This window comes from Trachemys scripta, chromosome 18, assembly GCF_013100865.1.
Source record: "Trachemys scripta elegans isolate TJP31775 chromosome 18, CAS_Tse_1.0, whole genome shotgun sequence".
Lineage (NCBI taxonomy): Eukaryota > Metazoa > Chordata > Testudines > Emydidae > Trachemys > Trachemys scripta.
In genome coordinates, this window is record NC_048315.1 from 2,632,211 (window position 1) to 2,646,880 (window position 14,670).

General features: G+C 50.0%; 1 protein-coding gene across 1 annotated transcript in view; it reads left to right on the forward strand.

Moving 5' to 3' along the window:
• The first annotated feature begins 164 nt into the window (after window positions 1–164).
• The window catches only part of CPD (carboxypeptidase D), a 30,057-nt gene continuing 15,551 nt past the window's right edge, over window positions 165–14,670 (forward strand). Inside the window, exons 1-5 of the mRNA XM_034752358.1 lie at window positions 165–865; window positions 4,212–4,459; window positions 11,999–12,141; window positions 12,692–12,861; window positions 13,437–13,801. Coding sequence (XP_034608249.1) covers window positions 219–865; window positions 4,212–4,459; window positions 11,999–12,141; window positions 12,692–12,861; window positions 13,437–13,801 — 1,573 coding nt within the window. The 5' untranslated portion in view covers window positions 165–218. The remainder of the gene's footprint in view (window positions 866–4,211; window positions 4,460–11,998; window positions 12,142–12,691; window positions 12,862–13,436; window positions 13,802–14,670) is intronic.

Below are 14,670 nucleotides of genomic sequence, written 5' to 3' on the forward strand. Positions count from 1 at the left end.
CACCTGCTCAGCTGTCCCTGTTCCTGCTTTTCATTGGCCAGCTCCTCAGACGTTCCTGCCCCTCCATTGGTCACCTCCTCAGCTGTCCCCGCCCCTGCCCTCCTATTGGCCGCCTGCACCGCTGTCCACCCCTCCCTTCCCCCCCCCCCCCCCCGCGCGCCAGTCTCCCGTCTCCGGTGCGGTGGCTGGGCCCTGTGTGCGGCCGCGCGTCTCTCCCCATGGCCGGGCGGCTCGTGCTGTGGCTGCTGCTCGGGCTGGGCCCGGCGGGCGGCGCCCACATCAAGAAGGCGGAGGCGGCGGCGGGCGAGGGGGAGGCCCCGGGCCAGGCCCCGGGCTACCTGCGCTCGGCCGAGCTGGGCGCGGCGCTGCGGGCGCTGGCTGAGGGGGCCCCGCCGGGCCTGGCCCGGCTCTTCAGCATCGGGCAGTCGGTGGAGGGGCGGCCGCTGTGGGTGCTGCGCCTGACGGCGGGGCTGGAGCCCGCGCGGCCCGAGGCGGAGCCAGGCGGGGCCCCGATCCCCGGCCGCCCGCAGGTCAAGCTGGTGGGGAACATGCACGGCGACGAGCCGCTGGGCCGGCCGCTGCTGCTGCGCCTGGCCCGGGAGCTGGTGTCCGGCTGGGCCCGCGGGGACGCCCGGGCCGGCCGCCTCCTCAACGCCACCGACCTCTACCTGCTGCCCAGCCTCAACCCCGACGGCTTCGAGCGGGCCCGCGAGGGCGACTGCGAGGGCGCGGCCCCGGGCGGCCGCGAGAACGGCCGCGGCAAGGACCTGAACCGCAGCTTCCCCGACCAGTTCGGGGCGGCCCAGCCCGACCTGGAGCCCGTGCCCGAGGTGCGGGCCCTGATCGCCTGGATGCAGCGCAACAAGTGAGTGGGGGGAGCCGGGGGGAGCCCCTCGGCCAGGGGGGAACTGAAGGGGCTTTGTCTGTATGTGACGCTTTGGTGTGGCTGAGGAGGGGTCTGGATCCAAGGGGCGAGGACCGCGGGCTCCTAGCCAGTAGATCCCGTCTGGGCTTTGGGAGATGGGGATGACTGTGGGGCGGGGGGTTGATGGGGTGAGGGCTGGAGGTACGTAGCGGGACTAATGGTCAAGCCATTGTAATACATTTTCCTTACCCTGAAGTCTCCTGTGGTTCTGGCTGCATTGTACCCGTTCCCTTTAAGCTCCCTTTGTGCTGTAATCCGCGGCTGCTGGGCGTCTAGCTGCTTGGCTCTAACTTCTGTGCTGGCTTGTTTAGCAGACCTCTTATGAATGGAACAGTGGAACATTTTATTGTTTAACTACACAAAGGCCCACGTGCACCTGGCAGAGAAACCATGTTGGTTTCTTTATAGACAACTGCACTTAAGGGACCACTAGCAATGTTGTTTTCCTGGCTAATCAAACAAGGCAATAGTAACTTAAACTATTTGTGTTAACAGGTTTCAGAGTGGTAGCTATGTTTGTCTGTATCAGTAAAAAGAACGAGAAGTACTTGAGACACCTTAGAGACTAACAAATCTATTTGGGCATAAGCTTTCGTGGGCTAAAACCCATTTGCATGTATCTGATGAAGTGGGCTGTAGCCCCCGAAAGCTTATGCCCAAATAAATTTGTTAGTTTCTAAGGTGCCACAAGTTCTCCTATTCTTTTGTTCATGTTGACTCCTTCTTCACAGCAAGCTAAATGAGCTCTCAGTAACGGATAGACTTATTTTCTGGATGTACTTCACCTCAAGACCATTGGTGACCTTTGCTTGTGGCCCTGTATTGTTAACTCGCCTCTGATTAGCTGTCTGATCTTTAGTAATATGAACCAAATGTGTTGCTTAATACCTACTGGTGCTCAAATACTGAGGTCTGGCATGAACTGTGGTAGGTAGAGCATCCACCTTTCCTCCACCATAATACATTTTCCCCACATTACTTCTTGCTGTTGTTGCATAGAGAATTATTGCTGAATGTTTCTAGATGTAGGTCTTGATCCTGCAAATGTTTATGCATGTCAGTAGTTCTATTGAGTGTGTGTGGGCCACACTTGCTGAACTTTACTGTCAGCTCTGATGTATTGATAGATTCATTTTGTGCTGCAGCATAAGCCCCAAATTTGCTCTTGCTCAAAATTATCTAGTGGGGAAAATCCTCTGGATTCCAAACATTATTAGTTTAAAAATAAATTTTAAAAAAAGTGTATTTTGGCAAACCACTGCTGACAAAAAAAGCTACTTTGTCAGCTCTATGCAGGAACAATCCAACACATGAAGCTCTCCTCTGGCTGGCAGCAGTAATAATGCGGTGCTAACTTCATCCCTCATACCAAAATGAATGAGTAAACAAAGCCCTTTGTTTAAAAATCCCTAATGGCTGTAATGTGTTTGCTGTCTTATTAGATGACATTCACATGATCTGATTCGCATCCGACAGCTTGTTTTCAAAAAAGCCCCCAGGCTTTGGTCATGTCAACTCTGCTTAATAACCCAAATACACACAGGCAAATGGCAAGGGAACAAACTGGAACTTTTTGTTATCATTTGTTATAATGTAGAAAAGCATCCTAAAAATGCAGGGGCACTTAGACTGTCAGATGTATTGAGATTTTTACAGCTGCCTGTGACTAAACTAAGGAACAATGAGACATGGCGCTGCTGCGCTCTTGAGTTTTCTGACTTGCCTTAGAATTTGACACTGGTATTTACCTGCCCGTTCCTTACTGCAACACAAGCCTCTTAATCTTGCAAGGAAACCCTGCAATAAAACAGCTCAACTCAAACATTCTTCAAAGCTTAAAGAAAGCTGTCTGTCATCTGCTGTCCATGTGGACAACTAAATAGCTGTTGCCTGTGATGATCTGCTTGACTCTGCATTTTTGTGTCTTAGACGGGAAACAAGAAATCTAGTGTTACAGGAGATGCAACAGATGTTACGCTCAATTGAATGTCTCAGTTTAAAGTGAATGGAGCCCTGAGGTTAGTTATTGCAAAATTCTTTTGGCTTCTCGGATGCCCTCCCATTAGGTTCTGTTCAGAACTTTTTTACAGGGCTGCCTGCTGCTGAACTTTGCATAAGGAGATGATTTTTTTTCAGTATAAGTCGACGTGCTCAAAGTTCCTATCAGAGCAAGATAGACAATGGTCTAATGGCTGCGCTTGTAAGCTGTAAAGACAGTAGCTGCCATGGTGATGCATCAATGCCTAGGCAGCTGAGGAGAGTGAAGTCTTTTCTTTGAGAATATCAGTGTGTATGTTGCTTTGAAGTAATCCTGCTTTGAATTTTGCCTCATTTGCCATTCTAGCAGCAGACTGCAGTCCTGCGAGTCTGAGCTGAACCTCAAAGGAAGCAGTTTGTATGACAAACCACAAGCTAGGAGTACATAAACTCCTTTTCAGATTAACAACTGCCCCCCCCCCCCCCCCCGTATGTTTCTGTAAAACAAAATAGAATATTTCAAAGCAAAGTGGGCCTGTGTGAACATGACTTACAGAAGCTGGGACACCTTAGCCCAGCAAGAGCACTTGCTAACCAAAGCTTTAAGAACATGTGGCTTGCCAAGCTAGATTGGACCTGAGATCCATTTAGTTTCCTATCCTGTCTCTGACAATGGCCAGCACCAGATGCTGTTGGAGCCTATCTAGTATGGGCTGAGTATGTGTCTAAGGCTACGTCTACACTACGGGGGGGGAGGGGTCGACTTCAGATACGTTGAATTCAGCTACGCTATTCCCGTAGCTGAATTTGCGTATCTGATCCGACTTACCCTGCTGTGAGGACGGCAGCAAATGGACTGCCACGGCTCCCCCGTCGACGGCACTTACTCCTACCTGGGCTGGTGGAGTACGCATGTCAATTCGGGGATTGATTATCGCATCCTGACGAGACGCGATAAATCGATCCCCGAGAGATCGATTTCTATCCGCTGATCTGGGTGGGTAGTGAAGACAAGCCCTCAGATATAGCATAGCCTTGATACAATTAGCAAAGCTCTAATAAGTCTTCTCATCATGCAGCGTTAATTGGATACAGGGCTGTTCATTTACTGTCCCAAAAAGCCATGCAGTTTGGAAAGAGCTGCCACTTTCCTTCTCAGAAGGGTGGATTTCAGAATGTCATCGTTGAAGTACTTTAGGCCAGAAGGAGCTGTATTAATCAGGATGACGGGTGCTGGCAGTTACTTCTGCCCTAGTGTGCTCTGTCTGATTCTAATAAGCATTTTTTTGTTGTTGTTGTTGAAAACCAGGTTTGTGCTCTCTGGGAACCTGCACGGGGGCTCTGTGGTTGCCAGCTATCCCTATGACGACTCTCCCATGCATGAGCCCAATGGAATCTATAGCAAATCAGCTGATGATGAAGTGTTTAAATACCTGGCAAAAGCCTATGCTTCGAACCACCCGATAATGAAAACTGGCACCCCAAACTGCCCTGGGGAGCAGTTTGAGACATTCAAGGATGGCATCACCAATGGAGCGCATTGGTATGATGTAGAAGGTAAGTTATTTCAGTATATTGCTTAGCAGGGTTCTGCAACTCTTGGTCTGGATCCCATCTTGATGGCATGTGTCATAGAGCCCTCCCCTCTCCTTATATTTTCATGGGCCATCTTAGCTCCCATTAGCTGCCAAACATCATTGTAGCAGTTGCTGCAGTTGAAAAGTAATGGTAAGAAAGGAATATATTTTTAGCTTTTAATGCAGCTGTAAAGGAAGCAAAATGGTGCCATGGGCTACCCGCAAGTGCTTGGTGGATCACAGTTTGGGAACCTGGTGTAGGGGGTTAAAGTCTATTGTGTGTTGTCAAATATGCTTAGGGTAACTGCACGGCCAGCTCCCATAATTATAATGGGGAACTGGGCATACAAACTCCTTAGGTATATTTGAAAATCCCCACCTAAACTGTCTAGGGGGTAGAAACCATTTGTTAGTCTCTAAGGTGCCACAAGTACTCCTGTTCTTTTTATTAGTTAGTAGATCACTAGTCATTCCTCTGAACAAAGTTATTTGTATGGTTGATGCAATTCACTGTCTGATTCTCTTTAGTCTCTTACGTTCCGTTGAACATTCTCTTCAGGGAAGTCTGGAATGTCTGATAATGGGTGGTCTTCTGCTCTGGTAACTTAGAGACACTTAGCTTCTGATGTTTTAAACAGCCCCTTTCTTAACCTAAGATTAGCTTATCTTCCCCATGCCCTGTTCTTTGGCGGGGAAATGGCATGACTCAGCCATATTGAAGAGTGACTGCTCTGTCATTGATAGGTACTTGCCTCCCACAAATTATCATACCGGTCCTATTGGCATGTGATGACATGTTATTCCTGCAAAGTCCCATGGGCCAGCAGAACTATTAATCATTACTACATCCTGAGTTTGCTCTCGTCCTAGCTCCCAGCAGAGGCTGTTACGCAAACATAGACTTGCCAGATAGGGTGGGGTTTCTTATCATGAAGGACAAAATAGAAATGTAGAGCTAGTGTAGCACAGTTCTGTAAACAGCTCCCCTCCAGTCTTTGCCCACTCTGAAGCTGAGGGGGCTATGGAGTGAGCTGTATGTAAGCTGCAGAATTAGAAAGCCCTAGTGAAGGCTTGAAATTTTATTGAGCAGTAATTCCTAAAAGATGATGATGATCTGAAGTCTGGGTTTAGGAGCTGAATGACTCGTGTGTAAACCTCAAATTCACACTTCTTGGGATGGAATTCAGATACTGGTCTGTAACACACCATACGCTTGTAGAGGAAAAAGGTCTAGATCTGTTTTCCCCATTATAGCTGATTCATTGCTGGGGATTTCACTGTCCAAATAATACTCAGTTTTACGGTGTTTCCTTAATAGCTGCTTCCTACTCCCGCCCGCTGAGCACACCTAAGTTGGACAGGCTGTAGGTTGCCTGGCTCAACAAGGTTTATTGTGTTTGTACAGGGAATCAGAACAAGTGAAGGATTGTGGAAGGAACCTATGACGGCTTTAGCTAGAACCAGGATATCCTGGAGCTACCTTATTCTGGTGGCAGTTGTATAAACCATCGAAGCCAGTCAGCTTGTATGTTACAGCAGTAATGTTTCCAGACCTTGCCATGAACTAATTGATCCATAGCTAAACATTTTGTGTACCTGAAATAAGTGTGCTGTGGAGGAACATCTACTGTTGGGTCTCTCAACCTCCGTGTCCTCCTAATCCTGAGGCTTGGTAGCAGTAGTAGGTAAGCACTTGCAGACAGCCTTGTAACTTCGAAGTCTGACACTGGCTCTCTAGTGTACAACAACTAGCCAAGCACAAACCGCCAGGTTTTGTAAGCATGTTCTTGATGGTTTCTGCGTCAGCATCCTGGGGCTTTTAAGCAACTGCTATTTTCAGATCCTGGCTGACGAGGCTTTTATACACGTGTTCTCGCTGAGGACGTGACAGAAGGAAGGCATGAGTGTCCTCCATTTCGTTCATGCAGTCAGTGGGGTTTGAAATCTGTCCAGTACAGAGACTTAGAGAGGCTTCCAACTTCACTGTGATCACAAGCCCCTCAGCAATGGGGAACCGTAAACTCTAATTCAGGTAGTCTCCAACCCTGCAGACTTGCTTTTATGTGGCTTAGAGGAAGTGACTGTGGGGAAACTAAGCAAAATAGAATTCACAGCACACACAAGAAGGCTTGGCTAGTGACTTATAAACATTGTGTTCGCACCAACCACTAGAGTGAAGGACAGGTGAGACTTGGCAATCCAGGAGCCTTTAAATGCACATATGTGGTTAGTCTCATAAACAGTGCTTTAACGAGTCCTAGTAATTGCTATTTAAAGGCACCATGCTCACATGTGGTGCTTTTGCAATCAATAAAGTCAGTCCCTGCCCTGAGATTATAACTGAGACATGACCCAAAGAGGCTGAGAAATGAGAAGGGAATATGGGAGCTTAAGGCTTCCAGCAAGGACTGATTGTGATGGTGTGTGCAGTCGGTGGGTTCCTTCTGTTTTTTAATGCATTAACATTGATGGGTGGTGTCGGATGAAAGACAGGCAGAGGGGAGGGAAGCCTGCTACGTGCAACATTTATTGAAATGGCCAAAAATTCAATTAAAGATCACCTGACTGTTCAGCTCTGTGCCAGGGATCTCTGAGGCTTATAGTGGGCTCTGGAACTACTTGTTAAAGTGCTATGAAATGAAGACCCCAAGATTCTGGTGCCCCTTGGAGAGGATTATGGGTACATTTTCCTAACCTCAGCTAATGTGCAATGCCTGCAGCAGGACTGCTAAAGGTTTGTGGCCATGTGTATGCTACAGCCTGCAGATTAAAATGTGCCAGGAAAGAGGCCAGGTTTTAAGTGACTTAACGCCATGTGGGGAGGAGGGGGAAGAAGGGACATAATTTCTCAACAGAGCAACTTTCTCCTGCTGTATTTTATCTTGTGTAATCAAACCTACCAGAAGGCAGACTGCTGTGGGATTCATTGTCCTGAACTTGGAGTCACTGGTCAAACGTTGTGCTGTGGCCAGATCCCGTTGGCCCTCGTTTCTGAGTTTGCAAGCGAGTGTGTGTTTTGCGTGGGGTGTGGTGGTGAACTAAAGTGGCATGTGCAGGGCCATGGGAGTAATCCTGAAGGTCAAGTCATAAAAAATGTGGTCCTCTGAGCCACCGCTGAACTTTGCTTCTGCTCTCCAGCTCCTTAGATTAGCATAGCTCAGGCTGGAGACTTTGGAAACTATCTCTGTTCCATGCTCAGTTACTCTTCCTTTTTTTAACTCCCCTGCACACAACATAGTTATTCTTAACCTCAGCTGGGTGGCTGGTGGGCAGTGGAATTGTCAAATTGTCACATGGGGCATGCTGTAGCTCAGTGCTGGACCGGGAGCACTGGGGAGTTGGTGTACTGTTACTGGAGATGGGATCCCGTGGCGGCTCTTGGGTTTAAAAAGGGAAATGACGTAATAGCCCTTTTGGAAGTTCTGATGTTTGAGATGTGCATGCTTGCTGTGTTTCATAAAGTAATTATATCGAGTCTGACGGTCTCTGTACTGGACAGATTTCAAACCCCATGAATGGACACTCATGCCTTCTTCTGTCCCTTCCTCAGCGAGAACACATGCATAATAGCCTTGTCAGCCAGGATCTGAAAGTAACAGTTGCTTAAAAGGCCCAGGATGCTGATGCAGAAGCCAAAAGGGCTATTATCTTCATCTTCTAGGTGTTTTGCAAATGGATTGCTTGAATATTTGCTCCTTTGTCTCTCTGGCTACTGAAGTTAAGCTGAGGATGTGATGTGGTCCCCATCCCTTTACCCAAGATTGAGAGGCAAATTCAACCTTCAAAGCCTCCTTCACCTCCTGAAGTCCCTTCCCTGAAGGGAATAAGCTCTTGTGCAGTGTGCGGGTCTGTAGCTAATGCCTAGCAGCTGGAATTAGAAGTTGGATTTCTCCCTTTACCCCCACCCTTCCCCAGGTGTGATCGCTGGCTAATGGACCAAAACATTCCTCTGCCTGCTTGGTGTTGCTGCCAGCAGCTCGCCAATGAGCAGTCCGGTCTCTGATCAGAAGGAAGTGACTTGCATCATCTGTTTAATCACCTCTTTAGCTTATTCTGTGCCATCTGCCCCTGCAGAGCAAAAGGGACAGTTTGTTCTTCAGGGGAAGAGGACATATTCATTATGGCATCCTTAGGGGCATAGGATACAGCTTCTTAGGCTAAATATATTGGCCCAGCAAGCTTGGGGCTAAAGGGATTTCTCTTTCTAGTGACTTTAGATTTTGCTAAGGAGGCTGGACCGAAGGGTTTTCCTCCTTGCAGACAGAATACATTGGTGGTATTCATAATACTAGTAGGCTAGACCAGGGCTCGATTCCCACAGCCGTCCACCTGTTGTGTAGTTTGGCAGGGAATGGGAATAAGAGCACAGTGGCATGTGTGCACAGATCTCGGGAGCAGGGGTTGGGTTCTGCTGCTTGTGCTTATCTCCTTATCACAGCGGGTCAGCTGGTGGGATTCTCCCCGGAGCTGGAGGCTGGGACACTTAAGGAGATGAGCACTCAACGGGTCTCTTCTCAGGGCCAAGGCTAGCCAGAACCTGCTCTCTCCTGGGTCAGTTGGGTACTGAGGAGCCATTAACCCACATGAAGTGCTTTGAGTGCCGCCGGCCCCCCCCCCCGTCCCCCGTCCCCGGGCTGCTAGTGCTGCTGCTGGCTGCAGGGCCTGGCGGGAGGGGGGGGGGGGTCAGCTCTCCTGCTGCTGACACAGCCAGGGAAACATGGGAGGGGAGAGGGGGGACTGCTGAGACAGCTCTGCAGCAACTTCTCAGACCACAACTAAGGGCTTCCAGTTCCTCTAGCAAGAGCGAGGAGCACTGGTTCATTTTCCTGTTTGCACTCCACTGTGGTGCAAAGGGGAGGTGCCCCCCATCCTCCCTAAATGGTGCCCCTGCTCAGCTGCCACTCCTGACATGAAACTGACACAGCAAGGAATGGAGTTCTCAGAAGCGGCCCTTAAATCTCGGATGTTGGTTCCCCCCCCCAGCCCCTACACTCCCTGCCCACCTGCAGTGCCGGGTAGGGCCTGGCTTCCATGTTATTGTTGGGTCTGTCCGTGTTTTCATTAACAGGGATTCCATAGGGCCCTAATTATCCCAAAACCGATTATACCAGCTCCACAGAATGAAAGTACATTCTGTCTTAGTTTCTGACACTCGTTGCTTTGTTCTTTGTGCTCTGCTGTGTGGTGTCATCTGACACCCCTAGTCACAGATGTCTTTTAAATGCTGAGCGAAGGAGTACTTGGGCTCTCTGCAAACCTCGGAATCCTTTGTGTAAAGGGCTGTGTGATTGTGTAGCTAACACAATTAAAATTCCATAGCATGCAATGGACTTCTTTGTGAGTTAGTTTTGCAAAAAGTGATGTGTTTGAGACCTACTCTAGTCTGCCACTCCGTTTTGGTTGAGCATTTGTCTCAGACTCCAGTGAATGGCAGGTGAAGCACTGGATACACTTTTCGTGTATTGGTGTCTCAGACTCATAACTTCCTGCTATGAACAGATGGTTAACAACTGGCCAAGCTTTGTTTTACTCCACATGGCATTTGCTTGTGGAAGCAGACTGCTGTGAATTGTTTCTGAGACTGAAGGTAGATGAACACTGACCTTTTCTTCTGCTGCTGTCAGTCGCTCTTAAAAAAACAAACTGCCAAACCCTTCAGCAAAGATCTGTATAATTCTCCAATGTCTGTTTGCCCAGATGGAGAAGCGCCGCACGGTTCACTTGTTTGTGTTTAGTTTCAGGCTTGGGTTCTCATGCACTAGCACAGTGCTGCAGTAGTTCTGTTAACACTGCAGCAGAATGAACTCGTTACATTTCCATTTGCTTAAACAAAAGACTCCTGGAAATATTTCCATATTGGTCTCATCTTGTGAAAGCTTTTATTGACCATATAAAGTTTGGGTCCTCTTTGATCTGACAATGTCTCTTCTAAAAAAATGCCTTCAGGGCACTTAACTTCTTCCCCTCATCTTATCCTGCTGTAAGAGTTCACCTTGGTGTTGAGGATTAATCAGCATGGTGTCTCTGCTCTTGGCTCCATAACGGCTAGACTAGCTAATGTTTTGTTGTTTACAAAGTAGAGTTAAGTCAGTGTTTCCCTACACAAGAGGCGGCCCCAGTTTGGGAAACACCGAGTTAAGTGCTACACTCAGGGTACATCTACACTACAGGGGGGAGTCGATTTAAGATACGCAAATTCAGCTACGTGAATAGCGTAGCTGAATTCGACGTATCGCAGCCGACTTACCCCGCTGTGAGGACGGCGGCAAAATCAACCTCTGCGGCTTTCTGTCGGCGGCGCTTACTCCCACCTCTGCTGGTGGATTAAGAGCGCCGATTTGGGGATCGATTGTCGCATCCCGACGGGACGCGATAAATCGATCCCCGAGAGGTCGATTTCTACCCGCCGATTCAGGCGGGTAGTGTAGACCTAGCCTCAGTGCCCTGGCTGCAAGGGTGTGGTTTGGTCTGTCAGGCCGACTTTGAAGCCTGTTTCATGAACTTGTTTGGCTGTTTTGTAACATGCTGGTTACTGTTGAAACCTGTCGAGCACTCAGAGCTGTAATACAGCTGTGTGACAGAGCTGTAACAGTGAGGCGTGACCTGAAATGCCGGAAGGGCTGTGGTGGAACAGTTGCAGTGTCCAGGATGGAGAGATGAGCTGACTCAGTGAAGTGTGGCCATAGGAACTTCCACATATCCCGCCACAGAAGGGACAGAGGTGCTCATTGGCACTAGGCAGCCTTTCAGACTCTTATCCGAGTGCCTGCAGCTGCCATGGCAAAGCAGGCGGACGGTTACAGAGCAAAGAAAGTGGAACTGCTTCTAGATCATCTTAAGATTTTAAAACAAACTCAAGCCCATGCCCTCCTTCACTCTTCCAAATACTCAGGGAGGTTTGGGTGATCTAGCTCTTAGCTAGTGAGCTGTCCCCAAATACTGCTGGGTATCTAAGGAAGCAGCCGTTCAGTGAGGTAGTGCGATTCTTTGGGCTGGGAGGCTAGCATCTAGCGATGATGGGTACTGTGCCGCAGGGGGCTAATACTGTCACAGCTGATGCTCCCAATCAGAACAAAAGTCGGGCTGCTGTTGCTGTAACTGCTCACCAGTGACTGAAGTGAGGGGTGATCGTGGCTTGGAGAAGGGGGAGGAGTGGTGATGGATAAATGGCAGCCTCAGATCAAGGGTACAGGGGAGAACCACATGGCACTTTGGTAGCACTGGAGGGAGGGGGACAATTCTGCACCCAGCAGCGGACCGGGTGCGGGTGACAGTTCTGAAAGCTGCATCAGCATTGTTGTCACTACCCACAACCACTTTGAAAGCTGTTCTCCTGACCTGATACAGAAGTAGGGAGCAAGGCGGACCTGCGTTCAGCCCTGCAAGCCTCCTCCACAGGTACCTCATAGCTCCGTGAGATGCTGTTGGTTTGCAAGAGGGCTTCAGGGTGGGAGGTACTTCCTGAGTCTGGCATTTCACCAGCATTCTTCTTTGTGACCAATCTTCTCTCGTTCCCCAGGGGGGATGCAGGATTACAACTACGTTTGGGCCGACTGCTTTGAGATCACTTTGGAGCTGTCCTGCTGCAAGTACCCAATGGCGTCCCAGCTTCAGCAGGAATGGGAGTATAACCGGGAATCTCTCCTCACCTTCATTGAGAAGGTAAAACGTGCTCTGTCTTCTCAGGAGGTGGAACAGGGGCTTGCGCACCAGAGGTACAAGGCCTAGGGGCACCTGACTGGCAGGTCAAACCCCAGAGTACAGGTTGTGGAGTGTTCGTGGCCCTATGGCTAATAGCTTAGGTTGTCCTGTGGTCATGTGACAGCTATGAATTAACAGAAGTCACCAGCTATAAGGAAGTTTTGCTTCTCTGTGGTCCTGCTGCAGTGCTGTATCGCTGCTATACGCGGCAGGGCCTGTTTAGACAGGGTTGCAAATGTTGACACGTTTTGGTCCCTCTCCATGAGGAAAGTAAGCCTGCCATGGGGAGCCCAAGGGATTTCCGAGCGGTAGCGTCGGTTTCTTTTATCCTGGGATTTGTCTCCTAGTGGAATGGTCCAGTCAAACTTCCCTCTGAACTACAGGCTGGGTGGGCACTTCTGCCCAGCTAACTCTGTTCTAAACTTACCAGCATTGGTGGCGATGGGGCAAGGATCCATCTGTACCTGGAGTGATTTGTCTTGATCAGTTCCTGTTTGATTTGTTTCCCCAGGTCCACATGGGAGTAAAAGGGTTTGTCAGGGACTCGGTCACTGGGTCTGGCCTGGCAAACGCGACCATTGCTGTTGCTGGCATCGATCATAACATCACGGCGGGCAGATTTGGGGACTACCACAGACTGCTCGTGCCTGGAACTTATAACATCACAGCAGCTGTCGTAGGGTAACGTCTCTGAAGCAGACCGGGTCCTGTATGGCTACGCGTGCTCATTTTCACAGTCTGTTCATGCTTATGGGGTTTGGCTAGAAGCTGCTACTGTTGATTCTTTCCTATGATGGTGCCAGGCAGCAGCTCCATGTGCTGACTTGTCCTGCATTCCACACTGAGCACTCTTGCCCCTGGAGTGCCACCGTTTGGGGTGGCGCAGTGTGGGTGAAGGAGGTAGCGGTAAAGCCTATAAAGGTAGCATCACCAGATGGGTTAAAGTCCCTTCCCGTAGCTTGCTGCCAAGGCAGTCCTAGAGGGGCCGTTGTTGAGAAGAGTGCTGTAGACAGGAGCTCAGCCTCTCGTGACTCTCTGGCAGGGTTGTCGTCCTCGCAGGTAACGCATGTGACCTCACAGCGTGCGGGCTGGTGAATCTCTGGTGTAGCTTTTAAAGTACCAGCCCTGTTCTATGTGGTGATGGGAGGTAGTGCTGGGAAAAGAGACAGCTCTAGTATAGCACCCTGGGCTTGGCTTATAGCTTCCTGTTTCGCTGATTGAATCTCCTGTTGAAAGCAGACTCGTGTCTTTCTCAGTTATGTGCCAATGACTGTAGAGAACATTGAGGTGAAAGAAGGGGCTGCAACAGGGGTGGACTTCTCCCTGCAACCTACTGTCCTGGTATCTGTTCCTGACCATACGCCAGCCCCCGCCACTCCTGCCCCAGGCTCCGCTACCAATGCCACTGCCACAGCGAAGGCAGCAAGCCCAACTTCTCTCCACCAGCCGCTCCAGCCTGAGGACTTTCGCCACCACCACTTCCCTGACATGGAGATCTTCCTGCGGAGGTACGCCAGCGAGTACACCAACATCACACGCCTCTACTCGGTGGGCAAGTCAGTGGAACAAAGGGAGCTGTATGTGATGGAGATATCGGATAACCCAGGCGTCCACGAACCAGGTAACTGGCCAGCCCCATGAAATCCTTCCGTGATGTCCTGCCTGGGCACCTCTGGAGCAGAGTGTGAGCCAGGGCCTCTGCCAGATGGCTTCTCAGATGCCTTGGAGTGCAGCTATGGGAGCTGTATGTGCAAACTGGAGAGGGTTGGGGGGTGCTGGTGATTCAGTCGTGCCCAGATAGCTGGATTGTGAGCCCTGCCAGGCAGGGACACGGTCACCTTGTTTGGAAATAACTTTGCACTGATGCCCACAATGTGCTATTTCAAGAGAAACAGAGGCATGTGTAGGGAACACTTGGTTAAATGAGGAGGCCCTTCCTAGTGGTTCTTCTGCAGCCCCTTGCACTGCTGTGGGAGGCCTCATGGCTGTCGTGTCTAGGCTTATTGATATTTCGAAAGCTTTGCAAGCAGAACTGTTTCTGCCTGCGCTCTTGTATACGGATGCTGACTGGTGCCCTAGAGCCGTGGTGTGGCTGGCCCTCCCGCTCACGTTCCACACCGTGGCTGCTATAACGCAAGCCAGACACTGCAGACAAGGTAGCCAGACTCAGATGCGCTGCACAGTGCTGCTGGCTGGGCTGCACGCTCAACCTGCAGTATGAAACAAACCCATTGTGCAGAGCTCAGTTCCCTGGTCTGCCCAGGTGGATTGCCTGAGCTTCCCAGGGAAATGGGGAGTGTTCCCTGTGGGGGCCTTCCTTGGACACTGCCCACTGCATTAGCCCCTCTTGGTGATGCAGAACTGCTGCCTTCCTCATCTGAGTCACTCAAAGAGATTCCAGGGGGATCTCAGTCTCTTTGAGCTGTGCAAGGAACGCGCCCCTACATGGAGTTGTCCTGTCTCCGTGTCCAGCTGATGCCATCTCACTGC